This window comes from Chrysoperla carnea, chromosome 1 (assembly GCF_905475395.1).
Source record: "Chrysoperla carnea chromosome 1, inChrCarn1.1, whole genome shotgun sequence".
In the NCBI taxonomy this organism is placed as follows: domain Eukaryota; kingdom Metazoa; phylum Arthropoda; class Insecta; order Neuroptera; family Chrysopidae; genus Chrysoperla; species Chrysoperla carnea.
The window spans coordinates 4666205-4680421 of NC_058337.1; the positions used below are offsets into that span (position 1 = coordinate 4666205).

Below are 14217 nucleotides of genomic sequence, written 5' to 3' on the forward strand. Positions count from 1 at the left end.
TGCTGCATAGAATTGACTCGAGACCATCAATGGTTTTTTTTTGCGTATTTTTACGAGCGTTGAATCAAACCTGACCTTTCGATAATTTTTGCGTGTTGACCTCGATATTGTTTGGTTCTTGAAAGCGGTTTTGCGTTTACTCCTAATCATTCCCGAAAAAAGCTGTGAAAGTTGCTGATGCCAAAGAGTTTTTCGACTATAGACGAGTTTGTTCGGTTCTGAAGTTTTTAGCCCTTGCGTTAAAAAATAGGACACGTTAAAAAAATAGAAAAAAAATCCGAAATTCAGTCAGTCTTAAATCTGCAAAGCAATTTAACTTGTATTGTATTATATTACACAACATGGTATGAAATAATTTTCCCAAAAAATAATAACATCTCATACACAACTTTGTTTAAATTAAGTTTAACGGACACTCTTAATGGAAAACCTCCGTCTGGCCCTAGTCCTATTTAAAACTGAATACTCATATACGTAGTATTATAATAATACTTGTTAAACAACTTTCATCGGGACACTCTTAAAAGTTGCCTCTGCGCTGCGTATTGAAATAAAATATAAACTCTACACTTTAAAACTACCGTGGTACAAGAACCAACTCGAACAAAATCCACAACATTTTTTCCCCCAAAAAAAAAATAACCCATCACATTTTTCAAATTTTTTATTCGCAGCTATAAAATTAACTAACGTTTTCCACTGGCATTTTTTTTGGAATTTACAGAATCAGTGATAAGTGTGTTTCTAAGAAATTTTTAACAATGGTTTGAATCAACAACAACGGAGTGTTTTTCTAAAAAAAAAAAGTGTGATTATGTAATTTTGTGGCAAAAATACAAAAACAAGTTTTTTATTAAAAATGTGTAATCGAATAATTTGTGTATTTTTATTAATATTTTGTGGAATTTATACGGTTTACGGTATAAAATCCGGTTTATATATTGATAATGGTTACGATCAAACGGTTATACATCATGAATTATCGTATACGGAGAAACAAGAAATGGAAACGGGATTACTGAATATATTAGGTTTACCGAATCGTCCACCAAAGAAACCAATTGTGAATGCAACGAATTTACGGCGGTCGTCGACGAAATTCTTGTTGGAAATTTATAAATCGCTAATGGAAAAAGAGAATACGGGACGTATGCCAAGAGATTTACCCGATATGAATATTTCACAACAGGAATTGAATATTGCTGATGCGATTATGACATTTGAAAGTCATGGTACGTATTTTTTTTTTTGTAAATTTTTGATCGATTTTTAAGGTCTTTTGTAACGATTTTGTTACAGTCATGCTTTATCATGCGTCACTATTGATAGAGAATGTAATATTAACTTAACAACTAACGCAACAATTAGAAGTGCGATCTTTTTGTAAAATAAAAATAAAATTCAAAGAGAATTCAAGCCCATCTCCCAAAAACTTTTTTAGGTAAATTTTTGTCGTTTTTTTTATATTTATTATACCACTCTCCGAATGCAAGCTACTAAAAAGGCTAACTCAAGTTAACTCATTGGCATTTTTCTATCCTTAAAATTATTTTTACCATCTTTGTGAAAAATCCATCTTGCCAAGACTATTGGGAGGGTTAAAAAGATGGTATGGTATGGTATGGTATGGAGGTTAGCGGGCCATGCTCGGAACATCGCGCCTCGAAGCAATGGTTCAGAGCACCTAGCCAAATAGACCCTTGTACTCTATCCCCGCTACGCTTTTCAGTGGCTATTATAACCAACTGATGTACTGAAACCCAGGATTTGCCTAGCGCTGAGTTTCCTAATTTCTTCTGGTTCGACTATGGCCGGACCAAACCATTTCCTTCGCTGCTGTATGAGCGCCGGGTAGTAACAGAGAAAGTGAATCGATGTTTCTTCTGAATTTTCTCCGCATCTGTCACACGCGGGAGATTGTCTTTTTCCAATCTGATGTTGGAACTTGTTCAGGTTATCATGCCCTGTTAGTAACTCTACTGACTCTAATATCAGCTCTGTTTAGTTTCAAGATCTCCTCGGCTCTGTTACCGAGCGAGTTTCCTTCACCCAACAGGCTTTTGGCGATTCGCCCTCCCTCGTAGAGGGTCCATGCCTTTAATTATCGGTTGTTCAGATTATCTCCTAATCCATTAAGACTTTCTTGATATGGCATCCTCGCAAGCTTTTCTTGAGTGGGAGCCATGGTGGTTCCCAGTTTGGCCAGCTTGTCTGCTCTCTCTCATAACCGTTCCAACCAGAGTGTCCGGGGATCCAGGTAATATTGACTTTATTGTACTTCGCTAGGTTGTTTAGACTGTTTCTAGTCTCCTTGACGAGTCGCGATGACACTGTACAGTTTGATAGCGCAACTTAAAAAATGTAACCCATCAATCTGTATGACTGCAAAATTTCAAATCAATATTTCAATAAATAACGAAAATATGAGGGTGTTTTCATCTGAAATGCGACACACTGTACATATAGAGCATGTTCTTTTTGAACTCTAGTGAATAAACTATTTACACTCAGTATATCTGCACCGGAGTTCGAGGCAAAAAGAACAATCGAATAGCTTATATAAGTATGCAAAATATTTTGATATGAAATGCATAGCAATTGTAATTGGTTTTAAATGAAAAAAATATAACTATAAATGCCATAAAATTTTTATAACTAACCGTAAAAAATTACTGCATTGTATTATAATTTGTAAAATAATAATTGAAATGTAAACAAAATTATTACATACTTTTATTAATTAAATTTTATTAATTAAATAATAATTCAATTTTAAAATTACTTACCAATATACTTTTTGAAACAAATACAGGGTGTAACTCATGTAACGCGCGTTTAACAAATGTAACATGCGTTATTCTATTAAAGAAGTATCTTATTAATTAAAGATGGTATCTTGCTAAGGGCATAATGTCAGACAATTCTAAATTGATGTAATAGGGTATTCTACTATATTTGAAAAAGTACTTCAAAATGTTGATTTTTCTAATAAAAAGCCACCAAACATTTATTTCGGAAAAATACATACGCTTTCTTGCCAAAAACTTAAATTATTTTAAACTGTCAAAAACGCGGGCATCCAATTTGATGACGTAACATGGGTATCACTATACGAAATAACACAGATAAGTTTGACAGATAAATTCATAGACATCTGATTATAATAAATATAAATGCTTATTTTCTATGGATATATTATACCCAGCTGTCTACCTGAACTAACTGATGGTCTATGGCTCATACCGATATGACATCACAGCAGGGTTTGTCCGCGTTTTAGGTAACGTGATATACAGTTTAAAATACGATTTTTAATTTTAATATTTCAAAAGAAAAATGTGCTTTTATTAAAATTTCATAATTTATTTTTGACTAACGATAATACCCTATTTAATATCGGTTAAGTAGTGTCTTCAAAAATGACGGATTTTCATACAGCCCCCATCCTTTCGGCGGTGTAGAAGAGTGAAAAATACTTTACAATCTATTGTCATAAAAAATTCATTAAAATAGTTCGGAGAAGTGCGACCATAAAAACCTAGATACGATTAATCATTCAATAATTCACACAGGTATAACATGGTTCATTTCTGTCTGTATATATTATAAATGCGAAAGTAAGCATGTTTGTTTGTTTGTTACGCTTTCACGCTAAAACTAGCGAATGGTTTTTAATGAAACTGTACAGCAACATAGCTGATATATCAGAATAACACATGAGATATAATTTATAAGGATATAATATATATTAATAAAAATAATATAAAAATTAATTTAATTTGACATTACCATAAATTACAGATTTCTGTAAAAATAGTCAATATAAAATATTTCACGGCCATCTTCTCTGATATACTCAATGAATAATTACTATTATACATTTAAAAAATAGAAAACCATACATATATTTTACCTGTGTAAAACAATCCTTACCATTATTTCGAGTGTTATAGAAAGGGGATAAGCGAGAGCAATCTTTATCAATCTTTACTTTTAAACCCAGCGAAGCGGGTGGGTATCTGTTTTTTAATAAAAATGGATATTTAATATGACTAAACGAATAAATACTCGATTCTAAATATCTTTTTGATAAAAATGGTTTGTGTACCAATATGTAAACAATAATATAAGATTATATTGATTAACAAAATAAAAAGATATAATAATAAGTTTAGGACAACAAAAATGGTTTTAATTTTTTTAATCAATAAATTATTAATGTTATATATTTATTGAGTGGTCCATAAAATAGCACAATTTTATACAGCTAATGATATTAGGTATATGGTGGCCCATTTTTCTTGAACAAAGCGTCTTGAGAAATGACCAGAGTAAACTTTTGTTTGGAAAACATTTTTTAAGTTTTTTTTTTTTTTTTTTTTCTTCACTCGAAAAAATCATAAAAAGTAAGAATTTTAATGATGTATAAGAAGGTTTTTAAGGACGCTGATCTCGAATTTTCAGTCAAAATGGTTGATCCTTTTTTAATGAACTTAAAGCTATTTTTTCACGTCAATGGAAACAGATGAATGTCCTCTCTTGCCATTGAAAACTTTCGGCTAAAGCATTTTTTTGTAGCTAGCGTGTTTTCTTTCGAATAAATGCAATTATGACATATTTTTCCGAAAGCTAATGATTATCGAAAAATCGTTTTAAAATAAAAAATGTTATGTCTTTAATGGCCCTGGTAGAAATGATTTGGAGCCCCTGATAGGGTTTCGTTGAATTTGCCCGGTTTGATATTGGGGCCTGACTAACCAACCCGGGTATTTCCCTGACCAGAATGTAATGCGTTTTGAGAGGGTCTTAGCTTAAATGCCAGATCGGGAAAATCGTCAGGGAAAAATTCGAAGACCCGAACTTAGGGTCTTAGCTTAAATGACTGACCGGGGAAACAGCCGGGAAACAATTCAAACACCCGACCTGGCGGTTGTTCGGCTTCATGATCGGGAAAGGACCACAAAATCCGACCGGGCAATTAATTAATTACCTTGGCTGTTTACCCGAACAGAATGTAATGTGTTTTGAGAGGGTCTTAGCTTAAATGCCAGATCGGGAAAATCGTCAGGGAAAAATTCGAAGACCCGAACTGGTGGTTTGTCGGCTGCAGGATTAGGAAATGTTCACGAGCCCAGACTGGGTTATTTAAAATTACCCTGGCTTAAATGCTCGATCGGGACAATGACCGGGGAAAGTTGATCCCCAGGGATCAACTTTCAAATGTTCTTCTCTTACCTTTTAATATCTAAATTTTGACTATTAAATCAACCAGGAAAACTAGGCCTAATCTGATGTCAGAACATGATATCCCCCATCAAAATCTGCAACTTTTGGCCATTTTTTTAATTGGTTAACTACAAAACTAGCTATTAGCCATAACAGATTAAAATGGTCCTTCCTGTAAACCCAATACGAATATTTTTTAAACATTTCATATTTTGTATTAAAAATGAATAAATCCCCTTCGAAGATTAGACACCAAAAATAAAAATACATTTATCTATCTATAAAGGATTATCACAATCATTTCTTATTAATTATAAGTAATATTGATAGAATTATTACAAAAGTATTTGTTTATTTTATTTTAGATAATCAAATAAGTGGCGTACGCCATGAACGTGGTAAACGATTATGGTTTGATGTATCAGAAATACCAGCTGGCGAAACAATTATGAGCGCTGAAATACGTTTATATCAAGATATGGAATATTCAAAGTTAAAGCATTCAACGAAAACATATACGGTCACTGTTTATGAAGTTGTCACCACGTTAAAAGGGTTTGTACCATTTAATTGTTCTTTTATTGACCTAAACTTTCTTCGCCAATTGCTAAAGTCGTTGCTAGATTGCAAAGATCGTGCATATGGGCATATTAATGCTAAAAAGACTGTACATAGCGATAGAAAAAAGAACTATACTTGTATAGTAATACCTGTAGCTCCCAAATTTGGGCTCAGATCCAAATTTGGAAAAGAGTTTTTTTGTTGCTCTTGATGAGCTTATTTTGGGAAGTTAGGTTTCTGCAGTTAATAACAGAACACGTTGTATATGCTACCACACCTACCAATTTCTAGGAATTTCGGTATTTTTCTTATATGTTTAAAGATGTTTTTATCGGAGAATTAAGATCGATTCAGTTCTCGGTAATCACCGAAGAAAATATCCGAGAGTTGTTTTTTTTTGAAGTGTTGGGACTAACTGGAAAAAAAATAACAATGATAAAATCTTCTTGGAAAAAAGTTAGAGCTATGTTGGGTTGGATTAACTCGGGTTGATTATTTTATAAAAACAAATAGTGTTTAGCTTTTAGATACAAGTTTATTGATTAGTTTTACAAGAGGTTTTTCTACAAAAACGGTTAAAATCAATCCAACAATTGTTGAGAAACATAAAAACATGATACTCATATCAACCTAAAAATCGAAATATAAAAATATTTTTTGTTTTAAATCGCTGAAAAAAATTTTACTTACTAAATTAATTAATGAAAACATTTTGGGTGCTTTCAACGAATCATAATACAAATCCATAAGCAAATAATGAACTACGTAAATTGAATACGATAATCGAGAACCAACTCGGAAAATATAATTTGATAAAAATTTATTTACGAGACCTAAAAATTGAATTGAAATAATCAAAAATAAATTATTGAACACAAATATTCAAACTTTACCATCCGTGTTATGAAAACAGTATTCAATTATCCAAAAAATACCTAAACACCAAAATATACTTGCAAATGCATCGAAATAAATATAAAATTCGTCAGAATTTTCACTGAGTTTAAAAAAGTATTCTCCAAAATACACAAATAAAATTATTACAGTAAGAATTATCCATCCAAAAAATATTTTAAGCTAAAAAATTTATAAATAAGTTATTACTTTAGCAAATGTGGGTTAACTTTTTGGTTAATTACTTTATTCAAATTTAATGAATTAGTTTTCTTTTGGATGTAAATGTTCGCACAAAGCAAACCCATAATCCATGGACTTGCTCGGAAATATGGCATCGTATATAATTTATCCATATATTCGTCAGACAATCTGGAAAAGAATCAAGCTTTTTATTTAAAACTGCCTTGGTGTTCGTACTTTTTAAAGCTAAAATTTTATGGCAGTAGATACTTACATGCCGCCATGTATAGTGATCAAATATCCACCAATCAAAACACAAGAAATGGAAGAAACCAGCGCAAAGCAAAGGAAAGCTAAGCCAGTGTTTTTTGAAAATTTTAAATAAAATAAAAATACCAGGGGCGTAAACAGATAAAGTTGTGTATCGCAATGAACATACCATAAATGTGATATTGTCTGAAATATTCATAAAATTTTACTATGCTTTCATTGCCAAGAGTCAAAAAAGCAAAACTCCCGAATACTTACAAGTACACTAGACCCTGATGTGTAAAAATTACCAATACAAATTATAAAAGACCAAATATATTTTCGCCAATACTCAACACCATCGACAATACTTGGATATAACGGTCCATCTGCACAAAATCTCGCCAAAGTTATAAAAAATAGACAAAAAATCAACATAACAGGATACAATCTAGAAAATTAAAATTTAAAAAAATCCTAAATAGTTCGAGTAAAACATAATTCGAATGTTTACCTGAAGTAGCGAGTTAAATAGAATTTCCACAAAACAAATTTACGTCCTTTTGAAATCATAGTCCGAAAATTGTACATCACCAAAAAACTACTTAGAAAGAAGAAAGTATCCACTGCAGCATTTGCACTTCGAGTGAACATATTTGAAAATGGATTAAAATGATAAAACTGGAATAAAAATACCAAAAAAAATTTTAAATTATAACTTTTAACGAAATAGTAAATTTATATTAAAACCTCTAATACTGTATTCTCATTCATATGAGAAGACATCATGCTTTCGTGCTGAGAAACATGAGCTACAACAATTAAAATCGTAGAAATTGTCCGAATTCCATCCAAACAACTTATAGAATTCTTATTTACGGAAAACACTTCATTTATGTTGGATTGCAACGCAAATATTTTACAAAATTCTAAAAAAAAAAATGGTGTAAAATGGTAAAATCATTTTAAAAAGAAAAGGAAATAAAATTACCATAGTTTTTTTCAGATCCATGATGAACGATAATCGATAAAATTATAATAATTAAAAAAACGGATGCAAAAACTACCCTAAAATTTATAAACATTTAAGTAATAAGAATCGAAACCATAAGTCACAATCACTTACACTCCAATCACATCTAGCCAATCCATTTTTGGATAATCCATCACAGTTTGACAAGAATCAATTTCGAAATCATTTAAGTTCATACTTCTATAAAAATTATTATAAACCAAAGCTTTAACGTCTTTTTGATTGCATTCATTTGGAACACAAACGGATTTCATTATTTTCAAAGAATAATATTTTATAAGAGTTTCTTGTCTTTCATTAATTAAATAAAATGAATTATTAAAATGATTTAATCTGGGTTTTAATAAAATACTTTTGTTGAATTTAATTAAACAATATTTGCCTAAAATTGTATCATTTGGATTTTGAAAGTCCACATCAATGTTGATGCATTCGTCAAAAGACCCAAAATTCACAACATTTAGATCTAAATATCCAGAATCAGATTTTGATGATGCGTCCATCACTACAAAAATTACAAAAACATAATCCAAGAGTTGATGATTTTAAAAATGGGAATCAAAATTAATTCATCGTACTTCTTAATGCCCAATTATCTCCATTGTTAAAACTTTTGTGAAATATTTTCATTTGATCAACACATGATTGTGATAAATTATTTAAATTTTGAAAGTAATTTTCATCGAGATGAAAAAAGTCGTTTGATGAAATCACATGCCGGAAAAAGATCAAACAAATAAAAAGTATTGTTAAAAAATATTTTGCCAACATTTTAAAATTTATTTTGAACAATTTATGATCCGTGGATGTTCAAACAGGTCATAATCAACGAAATTTGAACTTGCAATTTTTAAAATTGCTAGTCCCTTATCAAATTTGCTCATGACATACTTAAATAGTTATTTACCATAACTCATTATGTCACTCTTTTCAACAGTGATTAATATTCGATAATTAATAATTCATGTTCCTTTAGGTGACCCTTACACGATCAGAACATTTGCGAATCAACCATATTTGTGCGCTTTTTTTGTACATATATTGGTATGGATCGAGAAACATTTGTTTATGCACACGGTTTAAGGATGTATGAGCATAGTAGTGGGGGCACAAATTTAAAAATAGATATTTTCAATTTTGATGATAAATTTATATTATATCTTGACGATATAAGACGAAAAGTAAGAATAAAATTTTTCGATATCTGGCTTAATTTTCAAAATATCGAAAATTGAAAATTTTGTTTAATTATTTAGCTTTCGATATTTCGAAAACCAAGACACATATCGAAAAATTTTATTCTTATTTTTCGTCTACATTCATGAAGTTATAACAAAATTCATCATCAAAGTTGAAAATAAGATAAAAATAATTTCAACCCTTAATCTAGCCTGCTCTTACAACCCTTATATGGACGGTGACACTTAGTTTTTTTCTTTTCTAATTCATTGCTAATATGTTTACTTTCTATTAAAAAGTTTTTTTTAAATTTGTTCTCATTCATTCCAAATGAAAATTATCAAAAACTTCCAAAATATGTCGTTTTTTGAGATTCCTCCATAAGAGCCAATGTATTTTATATCGATTTTTAATGACTTTTTTCTTAAAAATTTGCACGGATACGTAAGCTGAAATTTTAACCACTTATTCTTTGAGTAAAAGACTACCTACAAACAAATTTTGAGCCTTTAAATCAAACATTGTTGTCATGCTCATACATCCTTAATTGTATACTGGGCCCATAACCTTGTGTAATTTGTTTAGCACTTCTAGTATCTCTGCGTCACAAAATGTGCACAGATTTTAACCATTCTAAGTGATATAGCTATAACACATGTTACAATAATATCACAGAATGGTAAAATCTGTGCACATTTTGTTACGCAGAGTATGCATTAACTATTTTGTTGTATAAAATATATTTTGTATGTCTATGAAATGATAATAATTTATTTTTGTTTCGCTATAAAATGAGTTAAATTCTTGTTAATATAAATTCTAGTTAACTTAAACATTAATATAATAATATGGTAGACACGTTAATTACATATTTGATTAAAATAATAGTTAAATAAATGTATATGAATCCAGTCTGTATATCTCCAAATTAAAACTGTTCACTGTACATAATATTTTATGAAAAACGGAAATTCCAATTTATCATTAAATATTATTGTTGAGAAAAATTATACACACACAGATTATTTTTTTTGTTTTATATTTGTTTTAACTTCACATTTTTTGTAATCTTTTATACCCTGTAATATTTCATATATATACAGGGTATACTAAGTTTAGTCCCAAGTTTGTTACGCTGAAAAATATTGATGCTGCGAACAAAATTTTGCTATTGATGTCCGTCTGCCCGTATGTCTATCAACACGATAAATCAAAATCGAAAAAAGATATCATGCTGAAATTTTGATAGCATGCTCAGGACATAAAAAGTGAGGTCGTAAATAAGTAACATAGATCAATTTTGTCTTGGGCCGTAGGACGTAAACGTCTGTAAACGTGTAAACGTCTCTGTATATGCGTGAGGGCGAAAATTAGGACCAAACTTTGACGTTCATTTTCTCCAAAACTATAAAAGATAGAAAGTTGCATTTTTTACTCTTCGTTAATGTACTTGGTGCCTCCACCTCTCTTTCTAGTGTAATTATAGTACAGTAAAAGATATTACAAATTAAGGAAAATCAAATAAACCGCTTACTTTTTGCTAAAATCTCATGGAATATGTTTCTTGGATGTCAAATATCATTAAAGAGGCATGCGTTAGTGGAGAAAATGTTTCTATTTGTTATTAAACAATAAATTATTAATTAATTAAATGAAACATTCAATGCAAAAGTTGACTTAACAAAATTAATAAATAGGCAACTTGTGTTACATATACGTGAGTGTTTATCAAATAAGCGAAAAACTAATATACATGTATAACTTATATGTAATACAAGTTGCCTATTTATGAATTTTTATGTCAACTTTTGCATTAACCGTTTACTTTAATTATCAAGTAATTGTTTTTTAACAAATAGGAACATGTGTCTCACTAACTCATACCTACAAAAAATATTTGACACCTAAGAAACACATTCCTCCAGGTTTTCGCAAAAAGTAAGCGGTTTATTTCATTTTCCTTAATTTGCCGATTTTTGTTACTGTCTTTTACTGCACAATTTGCCTTACCTGAGGCGATATACAATCAACTCTTCGATCACTTCTAGAAAATTATTTTCAGCATTTCTGGGAAATGCATCTATCATCTAAAAACTGCCATTTTCATCTCCTTGTTTACAAAAAAGAAAAAAACGAAAAATTCCCATATTTTGATCTTCCCATGAATTATACAGATTATTTGAGACAATCTACAGACTTCTTTTAGTTTTTAAAGTATACTTACTAATTTGAATATTATAATTTCCTAAAAAAATTTGTTTTTCTTATTTCAGTGAACCAGAATTAGAATATATAACGGCTGTAAATACTTCAGCAACTTATGAAGGATGGTTAGAACTAAATGTTACAAGATCATTAAATACATGGGTTGCATTTCCACATTCTAATCTTGGTATTTACCTGTCAGTACATTCTGTTGATAAACCAGGTAAAATAACTCTTTTTAATATACTTATATTTTTATCTTAATGACTTCTTTCATTTTAGTGATCATAGTGCAGTCGCTGGCGACGAGACTATGATGTTTGTGATTCCTACGTTTTTGACCTAAAACTCATTTCATTTTATATCAAATCATCAAAAATCGACTTTACAATCACAAAACGTATAATCGATTTTTGGTGATTTCCAACACATTCGTCAGTAAGTTTTCCGCAGTACACATTTTCATGCGTCAGTTTTTGTCGGAAAATATCGATTACGGAAAACAGACTGAGTGGATAAGTTTGAAATAATTAATCGATTCTATGGGTCAATAAAACGTTTTCAGAACGTCCGCCAGCGCCTAAACTATTATAAGTAAAATACTTTTTTTTAATACTAAAATTTGTTTCTTTTCTACTTTCAAGGTCACGAAATCAAACCGGATGATATTGGCATTGTAAATACAAAAGGTGATCCTGACAAACAACCATTTATGGTTGCATTCTTTAAAGCTTCACCAAATTCAATGAAGAAACGAAAACCACGTGGTATTGGTCGAAAACGAAAATCGAATTATAATTCACCAAGAAAATATCGAGATACTATGATTGGTATAAAATTTATTTACTATATATTTATTTCTAGTACTTACCTATTTATTTTTTCGAACATCCCCAAATGTATAAACAGGCAACAAACTTCGATGACCCTAAACGGGATCTACTCTCAGAGGTACAAAGTATTCTTTCTTTAGTCTGGATTCCGGGATACTACCATAATAGCAAAAAGGGCTTAAAAATAATACTTCTGTAGATAGCAAATGAGAAATCGCAAAACTTTGCCTGCCTACGTCCAGAGAAATATATAATACAACTTGAAACTTTTGGAGAAATCTATGAAAACATATCATCCATCTACAGTTTTCCCATAAAACCAATTTTAATATGCCTACTTTTGAAGTCATTTTTTATATAAATAATCGAACAACCCTCCCACAAATTTTCAGAATTGATTTAGACTAAGTCCAGTCTAGCTCAGTTGGTTAAGGCGTAATCAATTCTGTCCGCGGTATGCTTAGGGTAGCGGGTTCGATTCCCGCCGTCGCAACAAAATTAATTTAATTAATAATTGTGATGGGCTGCTGTAGAGCATGGTATTTGCATGAAGGAGGTGCACTCAGCCTCTGAAATTGAAGAGCTGATGAAATTATCAGCGGAAAGGTGGTAAAACACATATATGGTATCACAATGGGCTCTATAGCCTAAGTGTGTCCTTCGTGGACAGCCTATATAACCTAACCTAACCTAACCTAGACTAAGTCCAACTTCATATAACAAAAAATCAAACTTTTATCCAAAATTGCCTGGCGCTCGTACATCCTTAAATGAAAAAATTTATTTACGACCCTATTATTCTTATATTTTCAGAATCTGGACAATCAAGAAATTGTCAAATTCAAACATTATTCGTCAGTTTTCAAGATTTACAATGGCAAGATTGGATAATTGCACCGACTGGTTTTGAAGCATTTTATTGTACCGGTGAATGTAGTTTCCCGTTAAACGCTCACATGAATGCAACAAATCATGCAATCGTACAAACATTAGTACATTTAATGAATCCAACAAATGTACCAAAACCATGTTGTGCACCCACAAAATTATCCGCAATATCTGTATTATATTTTCGGGATGAAAATGAAGTGACATTAAAAAAATATAAAAATATGGTTGTGAAAAGTTGTGGATGCCATTAAAATATAATATTAATTTTTTTTTATTTATAAGACGTATCGAATGTTCTAGATCAAAAATTAATTTCTGGGATTAATATAACAAAGCGATCATCCAAGTACTTCTAATTAATTGTAAAATTTTCGAAAGTTAGGTGACGTTTTTTTGATCACGAACATTCCTGTTAAAATTTTGTGTTCTTTTGTGATCAATTAAAAAAAAAATAAAATTTTTATAGTTTTAAGTTTTTTAATTTATTTTTAGTTTTTTTTTTTCTACATGTTGATATTTTTTTAATACTCTGTATCATATTTTGTAAATAAACTTTTTATCAAAAACAAATACATTTATTTTATTTTTGAAATTGTTTCCCGTTAAACGGCAAATTTGCAGCTTTTTTTATCGGACAATATAGTACTTCATTAATGATTGTTCGTAATTTCGAGAATTTTTCGATTAATATTCGTTAAATTAAAATATTGGAGCAGAGCTGTAAGAAAATAAAGCTACATATTATTTTTAGACCATTAAGTACATTGAGATTGAGCACCGTGTATTTTTTCGTACAGTGAGAGGTGTTACAACAACTGAGGTAATTGCTTGGGTCAGCTAGGGACATTTATTCAATAAATATACAATAAAAAAACATACATTGAATGTCAAATTTTCACACCACAAAATGGTTTGCATAAAACATTGCGATTTCACTGAACTTTTTCTTGACTTCAAAAAATC

At 30.4% G+C, this 14217-nt stretch overlaps 1 protein-coding gene across 1 annotated transcript; it reads left to right on the forward strand.

Moving 5' to 3' along the window:
* The first annotated feature begins 496 nt into the window (after positions 1-496).
* Positions 497-13635, forward strand: LOC123300166 (protein 60A). Its single transcript, XM_044882674.1, has 5 exons — positions 497-1232; positions 5592-5781; positions 11599-11753; positions 12175-12360; positions 13177-13635. Exons 1-5 carry the CDS (start codon positions 860-862, stop codon positions 13503-13505), a joined length of 1233 nt encoding a protein of 410 aa, XP_044738609.1. The 5' UTR covers positions 497-859; the 3' UTR covers positions 13506-13635.
* The last annotated feature ends 582 nt before the right edge of the window (positions 13636-14217 follow it).